Source organism: Entelurus aequoreus, linkage group LG17, assembly GCF_033978785.1.
Source record: "Entelurus aequoreus isolate RoL-2023_Sb linkage group LG17, RoL_Eaeq_v1.1, whole genome shotgun sequence".
NCBI lineage: Eukaryota > Metazoa > Chordata > Actinopteri > Syngnathiformes > Syngnathidae > Entelurus > Entelurus aequoreus.
In genome coordinates this window covers 9,379,498-9,403,023 of record NC_084747.1, presented here as the reverse complement: position 1 = coordinate 9,403,023, position 23,526 = coordinate 9,379,498, and the positions used below count along the sequence as shown (strand labels likewise).

Below are 23,526 nucleotides of genomic sequence, written 5' to 3'. Positions count from 1 at the left end.
ACTTTTAATATATCATAACATATATATGTGTATATATATATATATATATATACATATATATATATATATATATATACATATATATATATATACATATATATATATATATATATATATACATATATATATATATATATATATATATATATATATATATATATATATATATATATATATGTATATATATATATATGTATGTATATATATATATATATATATATATGTATATATATATATATATATATATATGTATATATATATATGTATATATATATATATATATATATATATATATATATATATATATATATATATATATATATATATATATATATATATATATATATATATATGTACACACCGAGCACAATGATGTCACGTTATCGATGGGAAAATGCATTTTTAAACAATATGATTTTTTGTAACCAATGCGGCCCCCGAGTCAAAAAGTTTGGGGACCCCTGGACTATATGATAGGATAGGATATACTTCATTTATTCCACAATAGGGAAAGTCTGTGGTTGTGGTACAGATTTTACATACATTAACAAAAGCAACATGTAATAAAAAAACGGTGTGTTTGCAAATTAGTTTTCTATACACTTGCTAGTGGAATGAAGAAAGTTTTATGGGTATTTTTTTTTTGGTATAAAAATCACATCTAAGTAACGAAAGAGTCACCTGAAGAGAAGATTGACGACTCGACTTTGTTGACGTACCACTATTTTGAAAAAAACCTCAACAAAAAACGGAAGTAGTTTACTTTTCGCGCATGCGCAAACTGATCGCGCAGCGCAAAGACTTTGGAGCGGACCAAGATGGCGGACTGAGCGGCTGTGGCTTTCCGGGTAAGTCTTAAATGTACGTTCTAAAAGCAAATGTAGTAACAAATACCTATTTTGTCTTTTCTAAAACACACAAAACGGAAGTTGAGTTGGGAGCAATGGAGTGAAGATTGAAGACGTGATAGAAGATGGACGACTACTGCTATGCTAAGATGGCGACGTCCGCTAAAAGAGAACATGAAAGAGAATCTTCCAGCAAATCACCAACGGAGATAAAGACCAAAACTGCAGATAAAGGTAATTGACTTAAAGGTTCTAATAACGTAATTTGTAAGGCCTGAAAAGAGCGTTGATGATACATTAGCAGACTTTGAACCGCCATTGTTGTTAGCTTAAAGAAGGCAGGAGAGTTTAAATCAGAGATGTAAAGCAGAATATCATTTAAGAAACTGGATGAACAAGAGAACCGATTATGTCAAGAAAATACTGATTTGAAAGACGAGTTTCCAGGAAGAGGAAGAGTGTAACTGCTCCCAAGGATAGGATAGGACTTTATTGTCATTGCACAAGTACAACGAAACTATGTTTTCAGCACAAACCCGTTCAAGATGAGACAAACAAACAAACAGTGTACAGGGTTACAGAACAGGAACGCTGATGGGTGGCCACAAGGCGCCCCGTAAAAGATGGGGAAAAGGTAAAACGCTGGGGAAGAAGATAAGTAAAAAAATACAATCTAGACTGGGCTCCTAAGGGCCTAGTCTGGAGTGGGAAAAAACCCTCCATGCCATGCACACATAAACATGTTACATATAATCACGACACTCGCAACAGGGGGGAGTTGGGGACCTGGAGGTCGACTGCTGCTATAAAGCGCTGCCAGCCGTCCATCACCCCGAAGGGGAACCAAGCGGTGGTGAAGGCGTGGGGTCGGGGTGGAGGGGTGTGTGTGTATACGCCCATTGTCTTGGGTGTGTTGATGTAGTGTCCGTAGGCCTGGGGCCGTTCTGCATGCAAGCAAAAGTTCGACTCCGGGTGTCGTTGAGGAGGGAGGGAGGTCAAAAGCGTCCATCATTGAGGTGTCTTCTGGGGATGTTTTCAGAACAGCCTGCTCCTGTTGTTGCAGCGTCAAGGCCACTCGAGGGAGTCAAATCTAAGAGGTTCGTTCTCCTAGTTAGACAGACTCCAACTGATCTTTGACCAGAGTTTATTAGCACAATCTTCAACTCCAACTGATCTTTGACCAGAGTTTATTAGCACAATCTTCAACTCCAACTGATCTTTGACCAGAGTTTATTAGCACAATCTTCAACTCCAACTGATCTTTTGACCAGAGTTTATTAGCACAATCTTCAACTCCAACTGATCTTTGACCAGAGTTTCTTAGCACAATCTTCGCTTGCTTTCCAGTGTTTTAATCTTCCTGCCTTCTCCGATTTGAACAGTCAGAGGCCAGATTTTTTAAAATGATTTAACAACATTTATTCAAACAGGTCAACGTTACAGCGCTGGTCTCACTCCCGCAGAAACCTTATCAGCTGCGTACTTAAGCTTCATGAGCGGAATGTAACGGACTAGTGAGCATCATTTAGCTAACAAGTCATCATTAAACTCAACAAAAAAGTGAGGTCATATGATTTCCGCGTGAATGTAACCACAGACGGGAGTCCCAAAATTGGCCAATAAAACGGAATCCTCTGTAAATGCAGACTATCACGAAAATTGGAACATCTGTTTGGGAAAAAAATTTATCACAAGACACTTAAACACCCCTTCCTGAACAACGTCTAGACGACCACTTAAAACTCTGGCTAAACTACGAAGCTAAAACTAGCAAAAACTACACACACTTCTCAACTGCTTGTGTTGTTGTGAGCAACATCGTCAATGTAAGATCAATGTACAAACAGTCACTACTTGAGAGGTGCTCTTTTTTTTATAAACAGCCTCGCTCTCAAGCACAGCACACTTCTCCGCCCTTCACAATAACAGCGCGGTAAGCCACATCGGGTTTGACTGTACTAACCAAATAAAGGTTTCAAAAAGCATCTCACACAAGCATAATGTGCAAAATGATTATGCTTTGACCTAAATACTGGGAAAGATTGTCCAAAGACGTATTGCACCAATAAATGTGACTGCAATGGAAATGTGAAAGTACCGTTTTTTTTCCTAGTTTGGCCGGGGGTGCGACTTATACTCAGGAGCGACTTATGTGTGAAATGTAACACATTAGCGTAAAATATCAAATAATATTATTGATCTCATTCACGTAAGAGACTAGACGTATAAGATTTCATGGGATTTAGCGATTAGGAGTGACAGATTGTTTGGTAAACGTATAGCATGTTCTATATGTTATAGTTATTTGAATGACTCTTACCATAATATGTTACGTTAACATACCAGGCACCTTCTCACTTGGTTATTTATGCCTCATATAACGTACACTTATTCAGCCTGTTGTTCACTATTCTTTAGACATTTTAAATTGCCTTTCAAATGTCTATTTTTGGTGTTGGCTTTTATCATATAAATTTCCCCCAAAAATGCGACTTATACTCCAGTGCGACTTTTATATGTTTTTTTTCCTTCTTTATTATGCATTTTCGGCCGGTGCGACTTATACTCCGGAGCGACTTATAGTCCAAAAAATACGGTATTTTGGCATTCAATTGACACACATTTTACTTGACACAACAAGCAGACACTCTATGGTGGCAAAAATAAGTGTGAGGTGTAAAAAAACGTATTTAAAAATAATTAAAACGGAAAAACTTATGTTGCTATATTATTTTAATTTATTGCTGTTACCATTTTTATCATTTACATGTTGGTTTTTTTTCGATACGAGGGCTCTAACGATTCGTTTTTAACGACTATTCCATTCAGAATTTGTTATTTGCTGATTCAGGCACAATATTATTATTTTTTAGAAAGATCCTGAAACATTTCGGTAAGTTGAAAACAATTCAATAACTTTTTTGCAAAGCAAAAATCCACCAGTGTGACTGTGAAATAAATACTGGATACTGGACACTGCTGGTGAAGTTTCTCATATTCCTGCTATTACTAGTCAGGGGGATTATGTATGAATGAATTATGGATATAAACAAGCAAATAAACAACAATTAATGGTAGGAATGTCCGATAATGGCTTTTTGCCGATATCCGATATTGTCCAACTCTTTAATTACAGATACCGATATCAACCGATATATACAGTCATGGAATTAACACACTGTATATATGTGTTAATATATACAGTGTGTAAGGTACTTTTGAAAAAATTAATGAAGTAAAATAAGATAAATAAATTAAAAACATTTTCTTGAATAAAAAAGAAAGTAAAACAATATAAAAACAGTTACATAGAAACTAGTAATTAATGAAAATGAGTAAAAGTAAGTGTTAAAGGTTAGTACTATTAGTGGAGCAGCAGCACGCACAATCATGTGTGCTTACGGACTGTATCCCTTGCAGACTGTATTGATATATATTGATATATAATGTAGGAAGCAGAATATTAATAACAGAAAGAAACAACCCTTTTGTGTGAATGAGTGTAAATGGCGGAGGGAGGTTTTTTGGGTTGGTGCACTAATTGTAAGTGTATCTTGTGTTTTTTATGTTGATTTAATTTAAAAAAAATAAAATAAAAATAACCGATAATTTCCGATATTACATTTTAGCGCATTTATCGGCCGATATTATCGGACATCTCTAATTAATGGATTACTTGTCAGGGGGATTATGTATGGATGAATTATAGATGCAAACAGGCAAATAAACAACAATTAATGGCCAATGCATTCACATATTATACCTTTACACCTGCATTACCCTTTCCATCCTTACCCTTTCCATCCTTTGTAACTGAGCTACTGTGTGGAACAACTTCCCTTGTGGATCAATAACGTTTGTCTGATGTCTAATATTATTTGAATAAAGTTGAACCAACACTTTAGGTTGAATTAACAAGAGGAAACATTTTCCGTATTCAATATTCAAGAACATTTAAATGAAAATACAGTAACCAACATTTTAACAGTAAATGCACCTTCTACTTCTGCTTGTTTTTCAACATAAAATAAGATAACAATTAAAGTGCAACCTTCAGGTTCAATGAACAGTAGGTTTACCTGCTACTTTTACTGTTGTTTTATTGATAAAGGAACAATACGCATACAAAATAAATGGTGATTAAGCGCAACCAAATCTCTTCAGATGAGATGAGCAGTAGGTTGACCTGCTACTGCTCTCTACAGTAGCAGAGAAAGGTCACACCAAATAACAGGCGCCACAACCCAGCAACAGAAAGCCATAACGCAACATTTATAAGACAAAACACGACAATATAAAGACGGGGCAAAAGTGACAGCAGACAAGTTTTGGCAACTCGCCGACTTCCTGAGAAATCATGTTAAAAACGGTGTAATGATCCAAGTTGAAAAAAAGTGTGACCGCTTTTTCAGTCAAAAATAACGTTTTTTTTTTAACTTTTTCATTAATACTAATATGCTGTGTAGAGGAAATTGCTCCGCTGTCACTTCTTTTGTGTCCTTTGTGGCTTAAAGTTGTGCTTCATGCTTTTGTGTTGTGGCATATGTGTTTGTTGTGGCTTTTGCAATCGTGCTGTAGCTGAAAGTTGTTGTATAATGGTTCTTCAATCAATCAATAAATCAATGTTTACTTATATAGCCCTAAATCACCAGTGTCTCAAAGGGCTGCACAAGCCACAACAACATCCTCGGCTCAGATCCCACATCAGGGCAAGGAAAAACTCAACCCAATGGGACAATGTGAAACCTTGGAGAGGACCGCAGATGTGGGGACCCCCCCTCCCCCTGGGCGACCGCTGCAATGGACGTCGAGTGGATCTAACGTAATAGTGTGAGAGTCCAGTCCATAGTGGATCTAACATATAATTTGTGAGAGTCCAGTCCATAGTGGATCTAACGTAATAGTGTGAGAGTCCAGTCCATAGTGGATCTACCATAATAGTGAGAGTCCAGTCCATAGTGGATCTAACATATAATTTGTGAGAGTCCAGTCCATAGTGGATCTAACGTAATAGTGTGAGAGTCCAGTCCATAGTGGATCTACCATAATAGTGAGAGTCCAGTCCATAGTGGATCTAACATAATAGTGTGAGATTCCAGTCCATAGTGGATCTAACATAATAGTGTGAGAGTCCAGTCCATAGTGGATCTAACATAATAGTGAGAGTCCAGTCCATAGTGGATCTAACATAATATTGTGAGAGTCCAGTCCATAGTGGATCTAACGTAATATTGTGAGAGTCCAGTCCATAGTGGATCTAACATAATAGTGTGAGAGTCCAGTCTATAGTGGATCTAACGTAATAGTGTGAGAGTCCAGTCCATAGTGGATCTAACATAATAGTGTGAGAGTCCAGTCTATAGTGGATCTAACGTAATAGTGTGAGAGTCCAGTCCATAGTGGATCTAACATAATATTGTGAGAGTCCAGTCCATAGTGGATCTAACGTAATATTGTGAGAGTCCAGTCCATAGTGGATCTAACATAATAGTGAGAGTCCAGTCCATAGTGGATCTAACATAATAGTGTGAGAGTCCAGTCTATAGTGGATCTAACGTAATAGTGTGAGAGTCCAGTCCATAGTGGATCTAACGTAATATTGTGAGAGTCCAGTCCATAGTGGATCTAACATAATAGTGAGAGTCCAGTCCATAGTTGACCTAACATAATAGTGAGAGTCCAGTCCATAGTGGATCTAACATAATATTGTGAGAGTCCAGTCCATAGTGGATCTAACGTAATAGTGTGAGAGTCCAGTCCATAGTGGATGTAACATAATAGTGAAAGTCCAGTACATAGTGGATCTAACATAATAGTGAGAGCCCAGTCCATAGTGGATCTAACATAATAGTGAGAGTCCAGTCCATAGTGGATCTAACATAATAGTGAGAGTCCAGTCCATAGTGGATCTAACATAATAGTGAGAGTCCAGTCCATAGTGGATCTAACATAATAGTGAGAGCCCAGTCCATAGTGGAGCTAACATAATAGTGAGAGCCCAGTCCATAGTGGTTCTAACATAATAGTGAGAGTCCAGTCCATAGTGGGACCAGCAGCAGACCATCCCGAGCAGAGACAGGTCAGCAGCGCAGAGATGTCCCCAACCGATGCACAGACGAGTGGTCCACCCCGGGTCCCGACTTTGGACAGCTAGCGCTTCATCCGTGGCCACCAAACCTGTGCCCCCCCCCCCCCCCCCTCCACGAAGGAGAGGGGGGCAGAGCAGAAAACAAACGGCAGATCAACTGGTCTAAAAGGGGGGTGTATTTAAAGGCTAGAGTATACAAATAAGTTTTAAGATGGGACTTAAATGCTTCTACTGAGGTAGCATCTTCTCAAGTTCTTCCTTCCTCTGCTGCAACTGGTGTAGGGCTTTGCACAGTTCACCCTCACAAACGTCTTTTCCTCTGGTTTATGAGTATGACGTCCATTAAAAGTAAACTGATGTTTCCGAATGATTAGTTCCAGTGCCAACAAAGATGTCGATGTTGGGATTGTCATTGCTCATACTGGTAAATATCTAGTCCACATGGCTGCGGTTGCTCCTTCAGGATACACTGCCCCTTGGTGTTTTGGAAGAGAATTGCAAGTCACGCGCCAGCCCCCCTGCAGGAGATGTGAAGAAAGTACATAGAAGAAAGTGTGTAGCGAGTTCATGGATCATGTCTGAACTAAAGTGTGTTTGTGTTGTGTCCCCCAGGCGTCCAGCAGCTGTTTGGTCATCCAGAAGAACTTCCCCCTAAGTCAGGGGGGAGCTCCACATTGAAGCAAGAGGATCCACAGCCCCCCCACATTAAAGATGAAGAGGAGGAAGTTCGGATCACTCAGGAGGGAGAGTGTCTTCTAAGACCAGAGGAAGCTGATTACACCAAGTTGCCACTGAGTATTCTCTCTGTGAAGACCGAAGATGATGAAGAGAAACCACAACCAGACAACCTAAAAGCTCCACTGTCAGACAGAGAGGCTGAAGACAAGGTTGAAGATCCTTCAAGCAGCGATACAGACTGTGGAGGTGATATAAAAACACTTTCAATATATTTAAGATCACTGTGCTTTAACAACTTTTTAAATGGCAGTATGAGTTGCCAAGAGGTAACCACACACTCGGAAAGGAACAGCAGTCTTCTAGAACCTCCCAGTATGTCAAAACAAACAATACAGTGCTTATTAATATGCTCATGAATAGGTTTGGGCATCGTTGGGAGCCAGGTCCTACATTCCGATTCTCCCGGAATCTTCCACATTTTTAAACATGATTCCCATTTTCACATTGATAGTTTTGATACCAGGGGTGATATTCGGCCTGGGCCGATAACACATTTTGCTGGACGATATATATTGATATATTCGCAGCCGAGTGTGAAGCGACTGGGATGGGAATCAGCACTTCCAAGTCCGAGTCCATGGTTCTCGCCCGGAAAAGGGTGGAGTGCCATCTCCGGGTTGGGGAGGAGACCCTGCCCCAAGTGGAGGAGTTCAAGTACCTCGGAGTCTTGTTCACGAGTGAGGGAAGAGTGGATGGTGAGATCGACATGCGGATCGGTGTGGCGTCTTCAGTAATGCGGACGCTGTATCGATCCGTTGTGGTGAAGAAGGAGCTGAGCCGGAAGGCAAAGCTCTCAATTTACCGGTCGATCTACGTTCCCATCCTCACCTATGGTCATGAGCTTTGGATTATGACCGAAAGGACAAGAACGGCCCAAATGAGTTTCCTCCGCCAGGTGGCGGGTCTCTCCCTTAGAAATAGGGTGAGAAGCTCTGTCATCCGGGAGGAACTCAAAGTAAAGCCGCTGCTCCTCCACATGGAGAGGAGCCAGATGAGGTGGTTCGGGCATCTGGTCAAGATGCCACCTGAACGCCTCGGGATCCCCCAGGAAGAGCTGGACGAAGTAGCTGGGGAGAGGAAAGTCTGGGCTTCTCTGCTTAGGCTGCTGCCCCCGCGAACCGACCTCGGATAAACGGAATAAGATGGATAGATGGATATATTAACCTTCAAATTATTGTCGACAAACACTTTTTGGTCATGATTATTTTGAGACCAAATTAACGACTGATGTAATGCAAGTGTACCCATTTCAAATGCAATAACCTTGTGTTCCTCATATAGTTTAACATTGTAATTGGAATGTAAACTTTTAAAATTTCCAATTTAAATAAAACAAACAATTAAAAAAAAAAAGAGTCAACATTTGTCACTTTAATAAAAATCACAACCGAAAGCAATAAAATTGGTTCTTTTTTTGGTAAGGAGGCAGTGGGGCACCCTTAAATATACTAGAGATGTCCGATAATGGCTTTTTTGCCGATATCCGATATTCCGATATTGTCCAACTCTAAATTACCGATTCCTATATCAACCGATACCGATATATACAGTGGTGGAATGAACACATTATTATGCCTAATTTTGTTGTGATGCCCCGCTGGATATATTAAACAATGTAACAAGGTTTTCCAAAATAAATAAACTCAAGTTATGGAAAAAAGTGCCAACATGGCACTGCCATATTTATTATTGAAGTCACAAAGTGCATTTTTTTAACATGCCTCAAAACAGCAGCTTGGAATTTGGGACATGCTCTCCCTGAGAGAGCATGAGGAGGTTGAGGTGGGCGGGGTTGGGGTGGGGGGGGGCACTAGGGTTTGGCAGGGGGTGTATATTGTAGCGTCCCGGAAGAGTTAGTGCTGCAAGGGGTTCTGGGTATTTGTTCTGTTGTGTTACGGTGCGGATGTTCTCCCGAAATGTGTTTGTCATTCTTGTTTGGTGTGGGTTCACAGTGTGGCGCATATTTGTAACAGTGTTAAAGTTGTTTATACGGGCACCCTCAGTGTGACCTGTATGGCTGTTGACCAAGTATGCTTGGCATTCACTTGTGTGTGTGAAAAGCCGTAGATATTATGTGATTGGGCCGGCACGCAAAGGCAGTGCCTTTAAAGTTTATTGGCGCTCTGTACTTCTCCCTACGTCCGTGTACACAGCGGCCTTTTAAAAAGTCATGAATTTTACTTTTTGAAACCGATACCGATCATTTTGAAACCGATACCGATAATTTCCGATATTACATTTTAAAGCATTTATCGGACATCCCTAAAATATACACAACCAAAGCAATAAATAAATAGGCCAAATAAAGTTATTGTGACCAAAATGATCACGGTTACCATTATCATCATCAGTTTTGTTGAATATGCTCAAAAAGTATTTACACACACACATCTTTTAACCATATCTTTTTAAATAACTAAAATAAATAAACATACAATATACTTTTTTGGCAGAGGAAACAAATATTGTTCTGGCTTCATAAGAGCCATATTCATTTCATTTGTGTTGTTTTTCTCACTACGATCGGGCAAAACCATCCGCTTGCCCAGGCACACCCTTCTGGTTTTGGAGTATAAATATTTGGGATTTTGGCACCAGCCGCTAGACTAGATCTGACCAAGCAAAGTCTATGAGCATGAACTGACAAGAGGCGACACGTCTTCTAAGACAAACCAAACAGTCCAGTTGCGATCGATTGAATGCCCTGAGATCATATTGCTTGACATTTTCTGTCTTGACGCTTTTTAATGTTTTCCTTGGTCTACCAGTATGCTTGCTTGCCTTTTACAACATTCCAATGTTGTTGTTACTTGCTCCAGATTTTAGACACAGCTGACTGAGAACAATTAACATATTTTGCAACATTGAGTGACTTCAACATCTTGAAGAAGTTTGGTTATCCTCTCCTTAGTTTCAATTGACATGATTCATATTGTTGCGTTGACCAGCATTCCTCCAATGGGGAATTCAAATTGCTAGTCTCTCCCAGATTCTTTTTATGGCAATATGCTGTTGTTTATATTCAATCACCAGGCAGAAGTTGGTATTTTGTGGTTTATTCTCCAAGCTTAGAGGACAAACCTGAGACCAACCCAGCACCCAAGCGTTCCCTAGCCCGGTCCAGATCGGTCTACCAAAACCCCGGAACTCCTGTCTACTCCCTCCTTCTCCTGTCCCCCCCCACCTGCTGTTTCCCCAGTCTAGCTGTGCTTCTTATCTTAGGAATGTAATGGCAGTCTCAACAAAGACAGTGCTCTGACTCTAACCAAGGACACTCGAATCCAAGCACTTTGTACCACACGAGACATTAGCTGATGTAAATATGACTATAGGAGTTTTTAGAAAGAAGTAACACTTAAATATGGATATATGGAAAATATCTCGTTCCATCAATATCAATCCACCCAGTGCAACAGCTCTCCAAGGTGTGAACACTCCTTTTTTACCTGAAAATGTACGGTGGGATTCCATTTTTTTTTTTTAACAGGGGTTGTATAAATATTCAAATTCGAAGGTTTGATAATTTTGTATTGATAGAAAAAAAGCCCCATGTGAAATTAACTGTGAAGTTCATATAGATAAAAACATCCTTTTTGGACCTGCCTTAAAAGGATCGAGAATTGTTGGTAACTGGAATCAAAATGAGAAATCGGAAGTGATGCTAACCCTAATCGCGTCAGCGCTAAAGTGTGTTTGTGTTGAATCCTGCAGACATCAAGCAGCTGATTGGTCATCCAGAAGCACCTCCACTTCAGCCGCAGGGAGGGAGCTGCACTTTGAAGCAGGAGGATCTGCAACCCCCACACTTTAAAGAGGAAGACGAAGAACTTTGGGTCACTCAAGAGGGAGAGTGTCTTCTAGGGCCGAAGGAAACTGATATTACCAAGATTCCGCAGACTGTTGTCACTGTAAAGACTGAAGATGATGAAGAGAAACCACAACCACACAACGGGGTTGAAGTGACTTTGAGCAGCGATACGGACTGTGAAGGTGATATGAGGACTCACACTGACAACAAACACTCCAAAATCTCTAAAAAGTTAAGAGGTACAAAACGTTTTAGTTGCACAGTTTGTGCTAAAAGCTTTTCCAAAAAGTGCAATTTGACTGTACACATGAGAACGCACACAGGAGAAAAACCATTTAGTTGTTCAATTTGTGATAAAAGCTTTTCTCAAAAGAGCTATTTACCTCAACACATGAGAACACACACCGGAGAAAAACCCTTTAAATGTTCAGTCTGTGCTAAAAGCTTTTCTCATAAGAGAGTATTGACTGAACACATAAGTACACATACAAGAGAAAAACTGTTTAATTGTTCAGTTTGTGGTGAAGGATTTTCTAATAAGAGCGTTTTGACTGAACACAGAAGAACACACACAGAAGACAAACCTTTTAAATGTTCAGTTTGTGATAAAAGTTTTTCTCTAAAATGCAATTTGACCCAACACATGAGAACGCACACAGGAGAAAAACCGTTCCATTGTTCAGTTTGCGGCAAAGGTTTTTCCCAAAAGAGCAATTTGACTGACCACGCGAGGAGACACACTGGGGAAAAACCATTTAATTGTTCAGTATGCAGCAAAAGCTTTTCGAAAAAGAAAAATATGCTTGAGCACACGACAATACACACTGGGGAAAAAACCTTTAATTGTTCAGTTTGTGATAAAAAGTTCTCGCAAAAGAGAGTCGCGACTATCCACTTGAGAACACACACGGGCGACAAACCATTTAAATGTTCGCTTTGCAATAAAAACTTTTCTCAAAAAAGCAGTTTGACTAGACACACCAGAACACACACAGGATAAACAAAAACATGTCATTGTTAGTTTTGTGATAAAACTAACTTTAGTTAAACACACAATGAAACAGAAAAACTTTTCAGTTGTTCAGTTTGCAGCTGAAGTTTCTTAGCGATAAGCACGATTAAGTGTCCCATGGGAACACTCACAGGTGAAAACCTGTTTATAGCTGCTCAGTTTATTTGAAAAGATGAACTCAGAAGACACATTTCGTAAGACACATGAAATTGCACTCACACCAAAAAAAAGCAACTTTAGTTGCTTAATTTTTGGCAACATTTTTACTCGTATGGCAACTTTTGAGTACAAAAAATAGGTTGCAGTTGCTCAGTTTACATACGGCCCTATATCATCCACTACGGAAATGTGCATGTTTTTGTCACGCAGTCGTCTCAAACCTCACTGGAACACTGTGCTGTGATGCCCCGCTGGATGCATTAAACAATGTAACAAGGTTTTCCAAAATAAATCAACTCAAGTTATGGAAAAAAAATGCCAACATGGCACTGCCATATTTATTATTGAAGTCACAAAGTGCATTATGTCTTTTAACATTCCTCAAAACAGCAGCTTGGAATTTGGGACATGCTCTCCCTGAGAGAGCATGAGGAGGTTGAGGTGGGCGGGGGGTGCATATTGTAGCGTCCCGGAAGACTTAGTGCTGCAAGGGGTTCTGGGTATTTGTTGTGTTGTGTTTATGTTGTGTTACGGTGCGGCTGTTCTCCCGAAGTGTGTTTGTCATTCTTGTTTGGTGTGGGTTCACAGTGTGGCGCATATTTGTAACATTGTTAAAGTTGTTTATACAGTCACCCTCAGTGTGACCTGTATGGCTGTTGACCAAGTATGCTTTGCATTCACTTGTGTGTGTGAAAAGCCGTAGATATTATGTGATTGGGCCGGCACGCAAAGGCAGTGCCTTTAAGGTTTATTGGCGCTCTGTACTTCTCCCTACGTCCGTGTACACAGCGGCGTTTTAAAAAGTCATACATTTTATTTTTTGAAACCGATACCGATAATTTCCAATATTATATTTTGAAGCATTTATCGGCCGATAATATCGGCAGTCCAATATTATCGGACTACCCTAGTGCTAAGGTGGTGTTACTAATTACGAGCACCTTGGTCTGATTATTTAAAGAATACAAAAAATGCAATCGGTCACATGAGGTGACTTTAACTTTTTTTTTATTGGCAATTTGTTCACTCTCTACAGCTCTCGTTTTTAGTTGCTCTTCTCACTTCATGCAGAGGATCAATGGCAGGACAAGAAGGTGCAACCAAACCTGATAGTTAAAGGCCTACTGAAAGCCACTACTAGCGACCACGCAGTCTGATAGTTTATATATCAATGATGAAATCTTAACATTGCAACACATGCCAATACGGCCGGGTTAACTTATAAAGTGACATTTTAAATTTCCCGCTAAACTTCCGGTTGGAAACGTCTATGTATGATGACGTATGCGCGTGACGTCACGACGGCAACGGAAGTATTCGTACCCAATGTGTCACCATACAAACTGCTCTGTTTTCATCGAACAATTCCACAGTATTCTGGACATCTGTGTTGGTGAATCTTTTGCAATTTGTTTAATGAACAATGGAGACTGCAAAGAAGAAAGTTGTAGGTGGGATCGGTGTATTAGCGGCTGGCTGTAGCAACACAACAAGGAGTACTTACTTGGATAGCAGACGCCTAGCCGATGCTAGCCGCCGAAGGGTGAAGTCCTTCGTCGCGCCGTCGATCGCTGGAACGCAGGTGAGCACGGGTGTTGATGAGCAGATGAGGGCTGGCTGGGGTAGGTGGAGCGCTAATGTTTTAATCATAGCTCTGTGAGGTCCGGTTGCTAAGTTGCTAAGATAGCTTCAGCGTCGTTAGCAACAGCATTGTTAAGCTTTGCCAGGCTGAGAATTATTAACCGTGTAGTTACATGTCCATGGTTTAATAGTATTGTTGATCTTCTGTCTATCCTTCCAGTCAGGGATTTATGTATTTTGTTTCTATCTGCATTTGAGCCAGAGGCTATCACGTTAGCTCAGTAGCTAAAGGGCTTCGCCAATGTATTGTCGTGGAGATAAAAGTCACTGTGAATGTCCATTTCGCGTTCTCGACTCTCATTTTCAAGAGGATATAGTATCCGAGGTGGTTTAAAATACAAATCCGTGATCCACAATAGAAAAAGGAGAGAGTGTGGAATCCAATGAGACCTTGTACCTAAGTTACGGTCAGAGCGAAAAAAGATACACCCTGCACTGCCTCTCTAGTTCTTCACTCTAACGTTCCTCATCCACGAATCTTTCATCCTCGCTCAAATTAATGGGGTAATCGTTGCTTTCTCGGTCCGAATCTCTCTCACTCCATTGTAAACAATGGGGAATTGTGAGGAATCCTACCTCCTGTTACGTCACGCTACTTCCGGTACAGGCAAGGCTTTTTTTTTATCAGCGACCAAAAGTTGCGAACTTTATCGTCGTTGTTCTCTACTAAATCCTTTCATCAAAAATATGGCAATATCGCGAAATGATCAAGTATGACACATAGAATGGATCTGCTATCCCCGTTTAAATAAAAAAAATTCATTTCAGTAGGCCTTTAATACTTAGTGTGTCACTCCCACTGATCATCCATCACTTCCTGCCTTTGTTCAGTTAGCGAGTGCCTTTGTCCATGCAACCGACCTTGCTTTGCCACTTCCTGTTTCTTGCAAGGAAGAAAGAAAAAAACATATTGGATGTTTTATCAAACTCATTCTTTATTGAAATATTTCATGTCTATATGTATGTATGTATGTACAGTACAGGCCAAAAGTTTGGACACACCTTCTCCTCATTCAATCCGTTTTCTTTATTTTCATGACTATTTACATTGTAGATTGTCACATCAAAACTATGAATGAACACATGTGGAGTTATGTACTGAACAAAAAAAAAAGGTGAAATAACTGAAAACATGTTTTATATTCTAGTTTCTTCAAAATAGCCACCCTTTGCTCTGATTACTGCTTTGCACACTCTTGGCATTCTCTCCATGAGCGTCAAGCACACCTGTGAAATGAAAACCATTTCAGGTGACTACCAGTATGCTTGCTTTTTACAACCTTCCCATGTTGCTGGTGCCCTAGCCCAGATTTTAGATGAACCTGACTAAACGATCAAGATCTTTTGCAACATTTGCTAAAAAGTTGGATAATCCACTCCTTTGTTGCAATTGACATCTCTCGCGTTGGAGACATAATTCTAGTCAATCCACCTGGTGCAACTATGGCTGGGCGATACGGCCTTTTATCAATATGTGGATATGTTTAGGCCATGTCACGATACACCATAGATACACTACCGTTCAAAAGTTTGGGGTCACATTGAAATGTCCTTATTTTTGAAGGAAAAGCACTGTACTTTTCAATGAAGATAACTTTAAACTAGTCTTAACTTTAAAGAAATACACTCGATACATTGCTAATGTGGTAAATGACTATTCTAGCTGCAAATGTCTGCTTTTTGGTGCAATATCTACATAGGTGTATAGAGGCCCATTTCCAGAAACTGTCACTCCAGTGTTCTAATGGTACAATGTGTTTGCTCATTGTCTCAGAAGGCTAATTGATTATTAGAAAACCCTTGTGCAATCATGTTCACACATCTGAAAACAGTTTAGCTCGTTACAGAAGCTACAAAACTGACCTTCCTTTGAGCAGATTGACTTTCTGGAGCATCACATTTGTGGGCTCAATTAAACACTCAAAATGGCCAGAAAAAGAGAACTTTCATCTGAAACTCGACAGTCTATTCTAGTTCTTAGAAATGAAGGCTATTCCACAAAATTGTTTGGGTGACCCCAAACTTTTGAACGGTAGTATATGTGGATATTTTGCCTCAGCCTTGAATGAACACTTGATGCATATAATCACAGCAGTATGATGATTCTATGTGTCTACATTAAAACATTCTTCTTCATATTGCATTAATATATGCTACTTTTAAACTTTCATGCAGAGAGGGAAATCACAACTAAAAGTGTATTTATTAAACAGTTATTAAGCAGTGGCACAAACATTCATGTCATTTCCAAACAGAAAGTGCAAGATTGTCAGAGACATTTCAAAACAAGCTATTAGTGCACTTTTGTGCATGATGTCACTAAGATGACATATCCAAACAACACTCAATTAAAGTGCACTTTTTGTACAGAACGCCACTACAATAGTTTATAACAAATAAAGTGCCCTTCTGTGCATGATGTCACACAAGATATTTCAATAACTGTCACATAAAAATGAGCTGCATAATAGGAAATTCTTCTTCTTCTTTTCGTGTCTTTGAAGCATTTGGTTATACGACAGTTTCCCATTTCTTTACACAGTCTTTTGAACTCTGCGAGATCTTTTAGACTGCACAGGTTGGGTAGCAGAGGACAGACAAGGCAGTGCTGCATCGTGTGGTCCTCTTCTCCGCATTCGCAGGTGGTTGGGCCGGTTTTGTAGCCCCATCTGGCCATAGCAGCTTCTGATCGCCCTGTTCCTGTTCTCAGGCGGTTTAGTGTCTTCCACTGGACCCATGGAGTTTCTGAGCCGGGGGGCAGGTCTTCAGAAGGGGCGATTCCCATGTCAATAGGAGAGGGGTCTTTCTCTAGTCTTTGCACTGTTTCCCACACATTCATTTATTTGTGGCGGCCCGCCACGAAAGAAATACGTCCGCCACAAATGAAAAATAAAAATAAAAAAATTGTAATTTTAATTTTTTATTTTTTATTTTTTGTCCTGTCCAGCTTCTCAGGCAAATCATATAGTTGATGTAGATGCCCATATAGGCTGTTCAAATTTACTTTACAAAAGAGAAGTGTAGGATACTTCTCTTGTTGCCTTATTTGTATTTGACCACTACTGTTTTCTGTTTATTTGTTACTGACTGTGGCAGGACACCTCTGCCTCTGTTTCACTTTATGTTGCTGGTAAATAATATGGTTGTAGTAGTAGGCTAAAGTTAAATTATTTAGTATGCACTAATTAAAGGGGCAGAGCTTTAAGAGACATTTTAGCTTTTATATTTTATAAGATATATTTTTTGTAAGAACCACAATTAATAAATATATTTCAGTGAATAACTTATTGTTCAAATCTGTATATAAATATGTACATAAAGTGTTGTAATTATATTGTAAAATGGATGGACGGATGGATGGATGGACGTTTAAAACAAAACTGTTATTATTAATTAGTAAGTATACATTTTTTGAGCCTTTTAGAGAAAATCATATCATTGTAGTAAATTATGCAAATTACTCGATGATGTCATGGTGACCACGCCCATAGCCACGCCCCCACCGCCACAGGTATCTTGGCAGTTTATGGGAAACACTGCTTTGTGTCCATAGCTGAAGTCTGGTTTCTTCCCGAGATGTTGTTAGGGACTGGACATTGCTGAGGGAGCTTCTCCTTGACTTCAGACGTTGGGCTGAGGGTTCACGTCCATAGAGGAGGTAGCGTTCATCACTGGTAGCTTTTGTGAACTCTACTTGGCTGCCAACTTCCCGTCTCACGTCTGCAGGGGCAATGCCAGCGAGGAGATGCAGGTTGTTCAGGTTGGTAGGCTTCAAGCAACCAGTGATCAAGCGGCAGGTGTTGTTCAGTGCTGGGTCCAGTTTCTTGGCATGGGTTGATCTCTCCCAGACAGGACATGCATACTCCGCCGAGGAATAGCACAGGGCCAAAGCAGTACCTCTTAGTGTCTGTGCTGAGGCTCCCCATTTGGAATTTGTCAGTTTCCGTGAAATGTTGTTTCGGGAGCTGACTTTCAGTTTGGTGTTTTTGATGTGTTCCTTGAAGGAGAGGGTGCGGTCCAGGGTTACGCCAAGGTAGACAGGGTTGGTACAGTTCTCAAGTGGTGTTCCAGACCATTTGATGTTAAGAGGTTGGTTTGCATCCCGGTTCCGGAGATGGAACGAGCAGACTTGGGTCTTCGCAGGGTTTGCGTGTAGATGGTTTTGCTCGTAGTAGAGGAGTAGCTCATCTAGAGCTGAGGTGAGGTTTGCTTCTACCGCTTCAAAGGTACTCTCTTGAGATGTTACACAGAGGTCGTCAGCGTAGATGAATCGTTCAGTGTTCTGGTCCATTGGCTGGTCGTTGGTATAGATCAGGGGTGGGCAATTAATTTTTACCGGGGGCCGCATGAGCAACCCGAGCACTGCTGGAGGGCCACACCGACAATATTTCAATTAAATTTTGCTTAAATTATTTTTGATATACCGTAAGATAGATAATAATAATAATAATATTTTCATTTAACCTAACTTATCTTTATACAAAAGCAGATGGCTTTTGATGGTTTTATTTTTAACACTTTCTTACACAACACTTCTTGATGTATAATACAATGCAAAAATATCAATTTCTGTCACTTTATCCTGCATCCTCTTTGTTGTGAACGTAGCACGCCTGTAAGGTGATTGACGAAGGAGGAGGAAGCGTTGCTGTTGCGGAAATGAGGAGTGAGGATAGACGTGCGTGTGGAAAGAACAAGATAAGTTGAGCTGTGTTAGTATAGGTTGCTCAATAAAAGTTTAAAAAGAGCATCAGACTTGGTGTGCACTTCTTCTGGACGCTACAATTGGTGTCAGAAGTGGGATGAAATGCCTCCCAGTTCGCCTTGCCATCAAACTTGGGAGTCTTCATTGAGGGCAGAATTCCCCCATGGCAAGCAGCGTGCGCTGCACCTGTAGACACTCTCTCTCTCTCTCTCTCTGTTTCTGTCTCTCTCTCTCTCTGCGGCGAGCTCCTCACGTGGCACGTACCTCCCGATGACGTAGCCGGCTGAGCACACAAACAGTGCAGTATGCGCAAAGTTTTAATTCTGACACCAATTGTAGCGTCCAGAAGAAGTGCACACCAAGTCTGACGCTCTTTTTAAACTTTTATTGAGCAACCTATACTAACACAGCTCAACTTATCTCGTTCCTTCCACACGCACGTCTATCCTCACTCCTCATTTACGCAACTCAAGAAGACAACATCTACTTCAGCAGGTCGTTACACTATATTCTTTAAACACTGCAACATGTGTACCACAAATTAAGCACACGGCTTTACCTTTACTTGGCAGTCCATGTCTTGTTGAAAACACGCCATTCGTCATCAACTTTACTTTTTTTAGGGATCACTTGTCGCTTTGCGCCTTCACTCACAGGACATACGCCCATAAATAACACTTTTCAAAATAAAAGCAGCACAGTTGTATTGCACGCACGACATAGATGTTTTTTTAAATGTATTTTGTAATTTGTGATTGCCGCTGCGCGCACGAGCATACGTCCACACGGAAGTAATACAAATAACGCTTTTCAAAATAAAAGCAGCACCGTTGTATTGTACACTCGAAATAGATACTTTTTAAAATGTATTTTGTAATTTATGATTGGCCTCACGCGGGCCGGACAGGGACGTACAAAGGGCCGGATGCGGCCCACGGGCCGCAGAATGCCCAGGTCTGGTATAGATGTTGTACAGTAGTGGAGCCAGCACACTACCTTGAGGTAGGCCGGTCTTCTGTCGTCGCCAGCGACTTTGCTTGTTGTTTAAAGTAACATAGAAGCGCCTGTCTTTCAAGAGGACTCCAATGAGGTCTGTGAGTGCCAGATCTTTTGTCATCTCCGGGGTCTTTTTTAGGAGGAGGCGGTGGTTCACAGTGTCGTACGCGGCAGACAGATCGACGAAGACGGCACCTGTTACCAGTCCATTCTGAAACCCATCCTCAATATGTTGGGTGAGATTCAGAAGTTGGCTTGTTGTGGATTTGCCAGGTCAGAATCCAGCTTGTTGGGGGATGATGGCAGCAGGTTCAGCAACTGGGGCCAGCCTGTTGCTGAATAGGAAATCAAATAGTGTATGTCCTTCACTATGTGGTAGGTTCCTGCGGACGTTATCTCCTTCTGTTGTTGACTATTTTTTTCATACGGTGTTGATCTGGAAATGGTTGCTTGGGCATTTTGTTGGTGTGGCACCGGCAGAGATGTTGACATGCAGAGTTTCAAGCACTCTTCGTTCTCGAGCGGGTGACTTTTCAAATGATGCTACACATTAGCATTGCTGCTACTTTTTGTAGCAACGCTTTTGCCCCATACTTGACATATTACGGTTGTCTGTTCAACATCTTCCCGCTTGAAGCCAAACCACCGCCGCCTGCTGTTTTTCTTGGGAATTAATTCTTCTTCCTTCATTTGTTACCAGATTGGCACCTTCTCTCTCTCTCGTATTACCACTCACACCGCACCGCGACAACCACAGCTAATGTTACCCATGTCGCTACCTCTCTGCTCCGCGAGGGCGTGTGACGTTGCAAGCGTGACGGTATGTGACGTATGTAAGAAGGTGCGCTTGTTTTATGTCTCTGTGAGAAGGAGAGACAAGAAAGAGTGATAAAAGCATGTAGTTTAATGCCCGCAGTGTGAGAACGTATACTCCAATATCACCATATAGTCATTTTCTATATCGCACAGAGACAAATCCGTGATATATCGAGTATATTCCATATATCGCCCAGCCCTAGGTGCAACAGTCTCAAAGGTGTGAACACTCCTTTTTTAACCACAGACTAATGAAGAGATCTGATGCAGGTGTAAGCTTTAGAACTGAAAATGTACAGGGTGATGCCAGATTTTAAACATTCTCCCAAGTTTGGCGTGTCCATAATGTTTTGACAGGGGTTGTATAAATATTCAAGTGCAAAGGTTTGATATTTGTATTCTGGTTGAAAATAGCCCCATGTGAAATTGTAAAGTTCATATAAATGAATAAATACTTTTTGACTCCTCCACTTAAAAGAGTCGAGACTTGTTGGAAACTGGAAGCAAAACGAGGAATTGGAATCCAAACCGGACTTGTCCAATTTGAAACAACCTTAATCGTGTCAGAGCTGAAGTGTGTTTGTGTCCCGCAGACGTCCAGCAGCTGATTGGTCATCCAGAAGTAATTCCCCTTCAGCCGGAGAGTGGGAGCTCCACTTTGAAGCAGGAGGATCCACGCTCCACACACATTAAAGAGGAAGAGGGGGAACTCTGGATCACTCAGGAGGGAGAGTGTCTTCTCGGGCCGGATGAAGCTGATCTCACCAAGTTGCCACTGACTGTTGTCTCTGTGAAGACTGAAGATGATGAAGAGAAACCACAACCAGACAACGTCTTATCTCCACCATCAGATAGTGAGGCTGAAGACGAGGTTGAAGTAACTTTGAGCAGCGATACAGACTGTGAAGGTGAAATGAGGACTCACACTGACAACAAACATGCTATAAGCTCTAAAAAGGTAAGCGGTAAAACGCGTTTTAGCTGCTCAGTTTGTGCGAAAAGCTTTTCTCGTAGGAGCAATTTTACTCAACACATGAGAACGCACACAGGGGAAAAACCATTTAGTTGTTCAATTTGCGGTAAACGCTTTTCTCAAAAGAGCCATTTACCTGAACACATGACAACGCACACTGGAGAAAAAATATTTCATTGTTCAGTTTGTGGTAAAAGATTTTCTAATAAGAGAGGTTTGACTGAACACATAAGAACGCACACGGGAGAAAAACCTTTCAAATGTTTAGTTTGTAATAAAAGTTTCTCTCAAAGGAGCAATTTGACCCAACACAACAGAACACACACAGGAGAAAAACCATTCAATTGTTTTGATTGCGGTAAAAGCTTTTCGCAAAAGAGCAATTTGACAGAACACATGAAAGTACACACAGGAGTAAAACCTTTTAATTGTTCGGTTTGTGATAAAACATTTTCACTCAAGCATCATATGATTGAACACATGACAACACATACAAGAGTAAAACCATTTAATTGTTCAGTGTGTGGCAAAAGCTTTTCTCAAAAAAGCAATCTGACCAAACACATTAGGACACACACAGGATGAAAAGATGAAAAAACTATTTTTCAGTGTGTGATAAAAAAGAAAATTTGACTCACCACATAATGAAACAGAAAAAACCTTCCAGTTGGTCAATTTTCAGCTAAAGCTTCTCTCTAAAAGGCTTGATGTAGGGTTGCATGCTGTACCGGTACGAATAAAGTACCAGGGTACTAATGAGCTAACAACGGTACCATACAGTCTTTGAAAAATACCGGTACATTTTTTCTCCCCACCTGAATGCTGCCGTGCGGCTGTGAAGTCCAGAGACAAGGTGCATGTTGTTGACTGTGTCAAAAATGCACACACAAAGCGCATACAAGCAGAAACTGTGTGGAGAGGAAGAATGCCAAAAAAAACACCTTACATTCTACTGGGCATTAGAGGATACGCGAAGTGCAATATGGAGGTATCTGTGCTTCAAATTGAAGGATAAACACGGAAGCTGCTGCTTTAAGACCTGCCTCGCCAAAGGAGGCAATACAATATTGCCACTTTAACTCCAAACTTAGTTAAACATTTAAAAAAAGAAACATTCAGACCTGCTCAAGAGCAAAGAGTGACAGGTAGTGTGTGCACATTTAGATACGTAGACAGAAACACAGCTGGTGAGCTTGTTGACAATTATTAGCGTAAACTCATGCAAGTGAAATGACTGAATTGTGTAACACATTCCTACAATTTGTGTTTTATCTGAAACAATGTGTGTTTTATCTGAAACAATGTGTGTTTCACCTGCTACATGCTTGATCTGTGTACATTTAGCCATAGAGTTGTCTTTAGTATTTACTAATGATTTTGTTTGTCCTAAAGCACAGACCAAGAGTGGCAACCATAAGTTCTGAAGCATTTAAAATATTGTCAATAAAACTTTCTATTCCAACCTAATCCTGGATTGTGGCGCGCTATATGTAACACATGCAATTGTGAATTGTTCTTTGAGTGCAATAAGGAAAGGCCAGTGTGTTTAATGCCTTTTAATTTGGCTTGTGCAGCCCTTTGAGACACTTGTGATTCAGGGCTATATACAGGTAAGTAAACTTTGATTGATTGATTGAATTTGTATTTTAATCTTATAAAATGTTAACGCATTAAGACATTTCTAATGTATCGTATGATTGTATGTTAAAATGAAGCCAATAATGATATTATTTTGTGGTCCC

General features: G+C 40.4%; 1 protein-coding gene across 2 annotated transcripts; it reads left to right on the top strand.

Moving 5' to 3' along the window:
- Positions 1-779: 779 nt before the first annotated feature.
- On the top strand, positions 780-23,242 carry LOC133632224 (zinc finger protein 771-like). 2 transcript variants are annotated; one of them, XM_062024529.1, is made up of 5 exons: positions 780-848; positions 930-1,082; positions 7,549-7,860; positions 11,386-11,664; positions 21,405-23,242. In XM_062024529.1, exons 2-5 carry the CDS (start codon positions 974-976, stop codon positions 22,367-22,369), a joined length of 1,665 nt encoding a protein of 554 aa, XP_061880513.1. In that variant the 5' UTR covers positions 780-848; positions 930-973; the 3' UTR covers positions 22,370-23,242. The 2 variants fall into 2 exon arrangements, with proteins under 2 accessions (XP_061880513.1, XP_061880514.1); XM_062024530.1 differs by lacking the exon at positions 11,386-11,664.
- Positions 23,243-23,526: the final 284 nt, after the last annotated feature.

Coding starts and splice junctions, on each gene's coding strand:
- LOC133632224 (XM_062024529.1), top strand. CDS start 974: ATGGACGACTACTGCTATGCTAAGATGGCGACGTCCGCTAAAAGAGAA. Junction 7,861..11,385: donor CAGCGATACAGACTGTGGAG/GTGATATAAAAA, acceptor TGAATCCTGCAG/ACATCAAGCAGCTGATTGGT. Junction 11,665..21,404: donor CAGCGATACGGACTGTGAAG/GTGATATGAGGA, acceptor TGTGTCCCGCAG/ACGTCCAGCAGCTGATTGGT.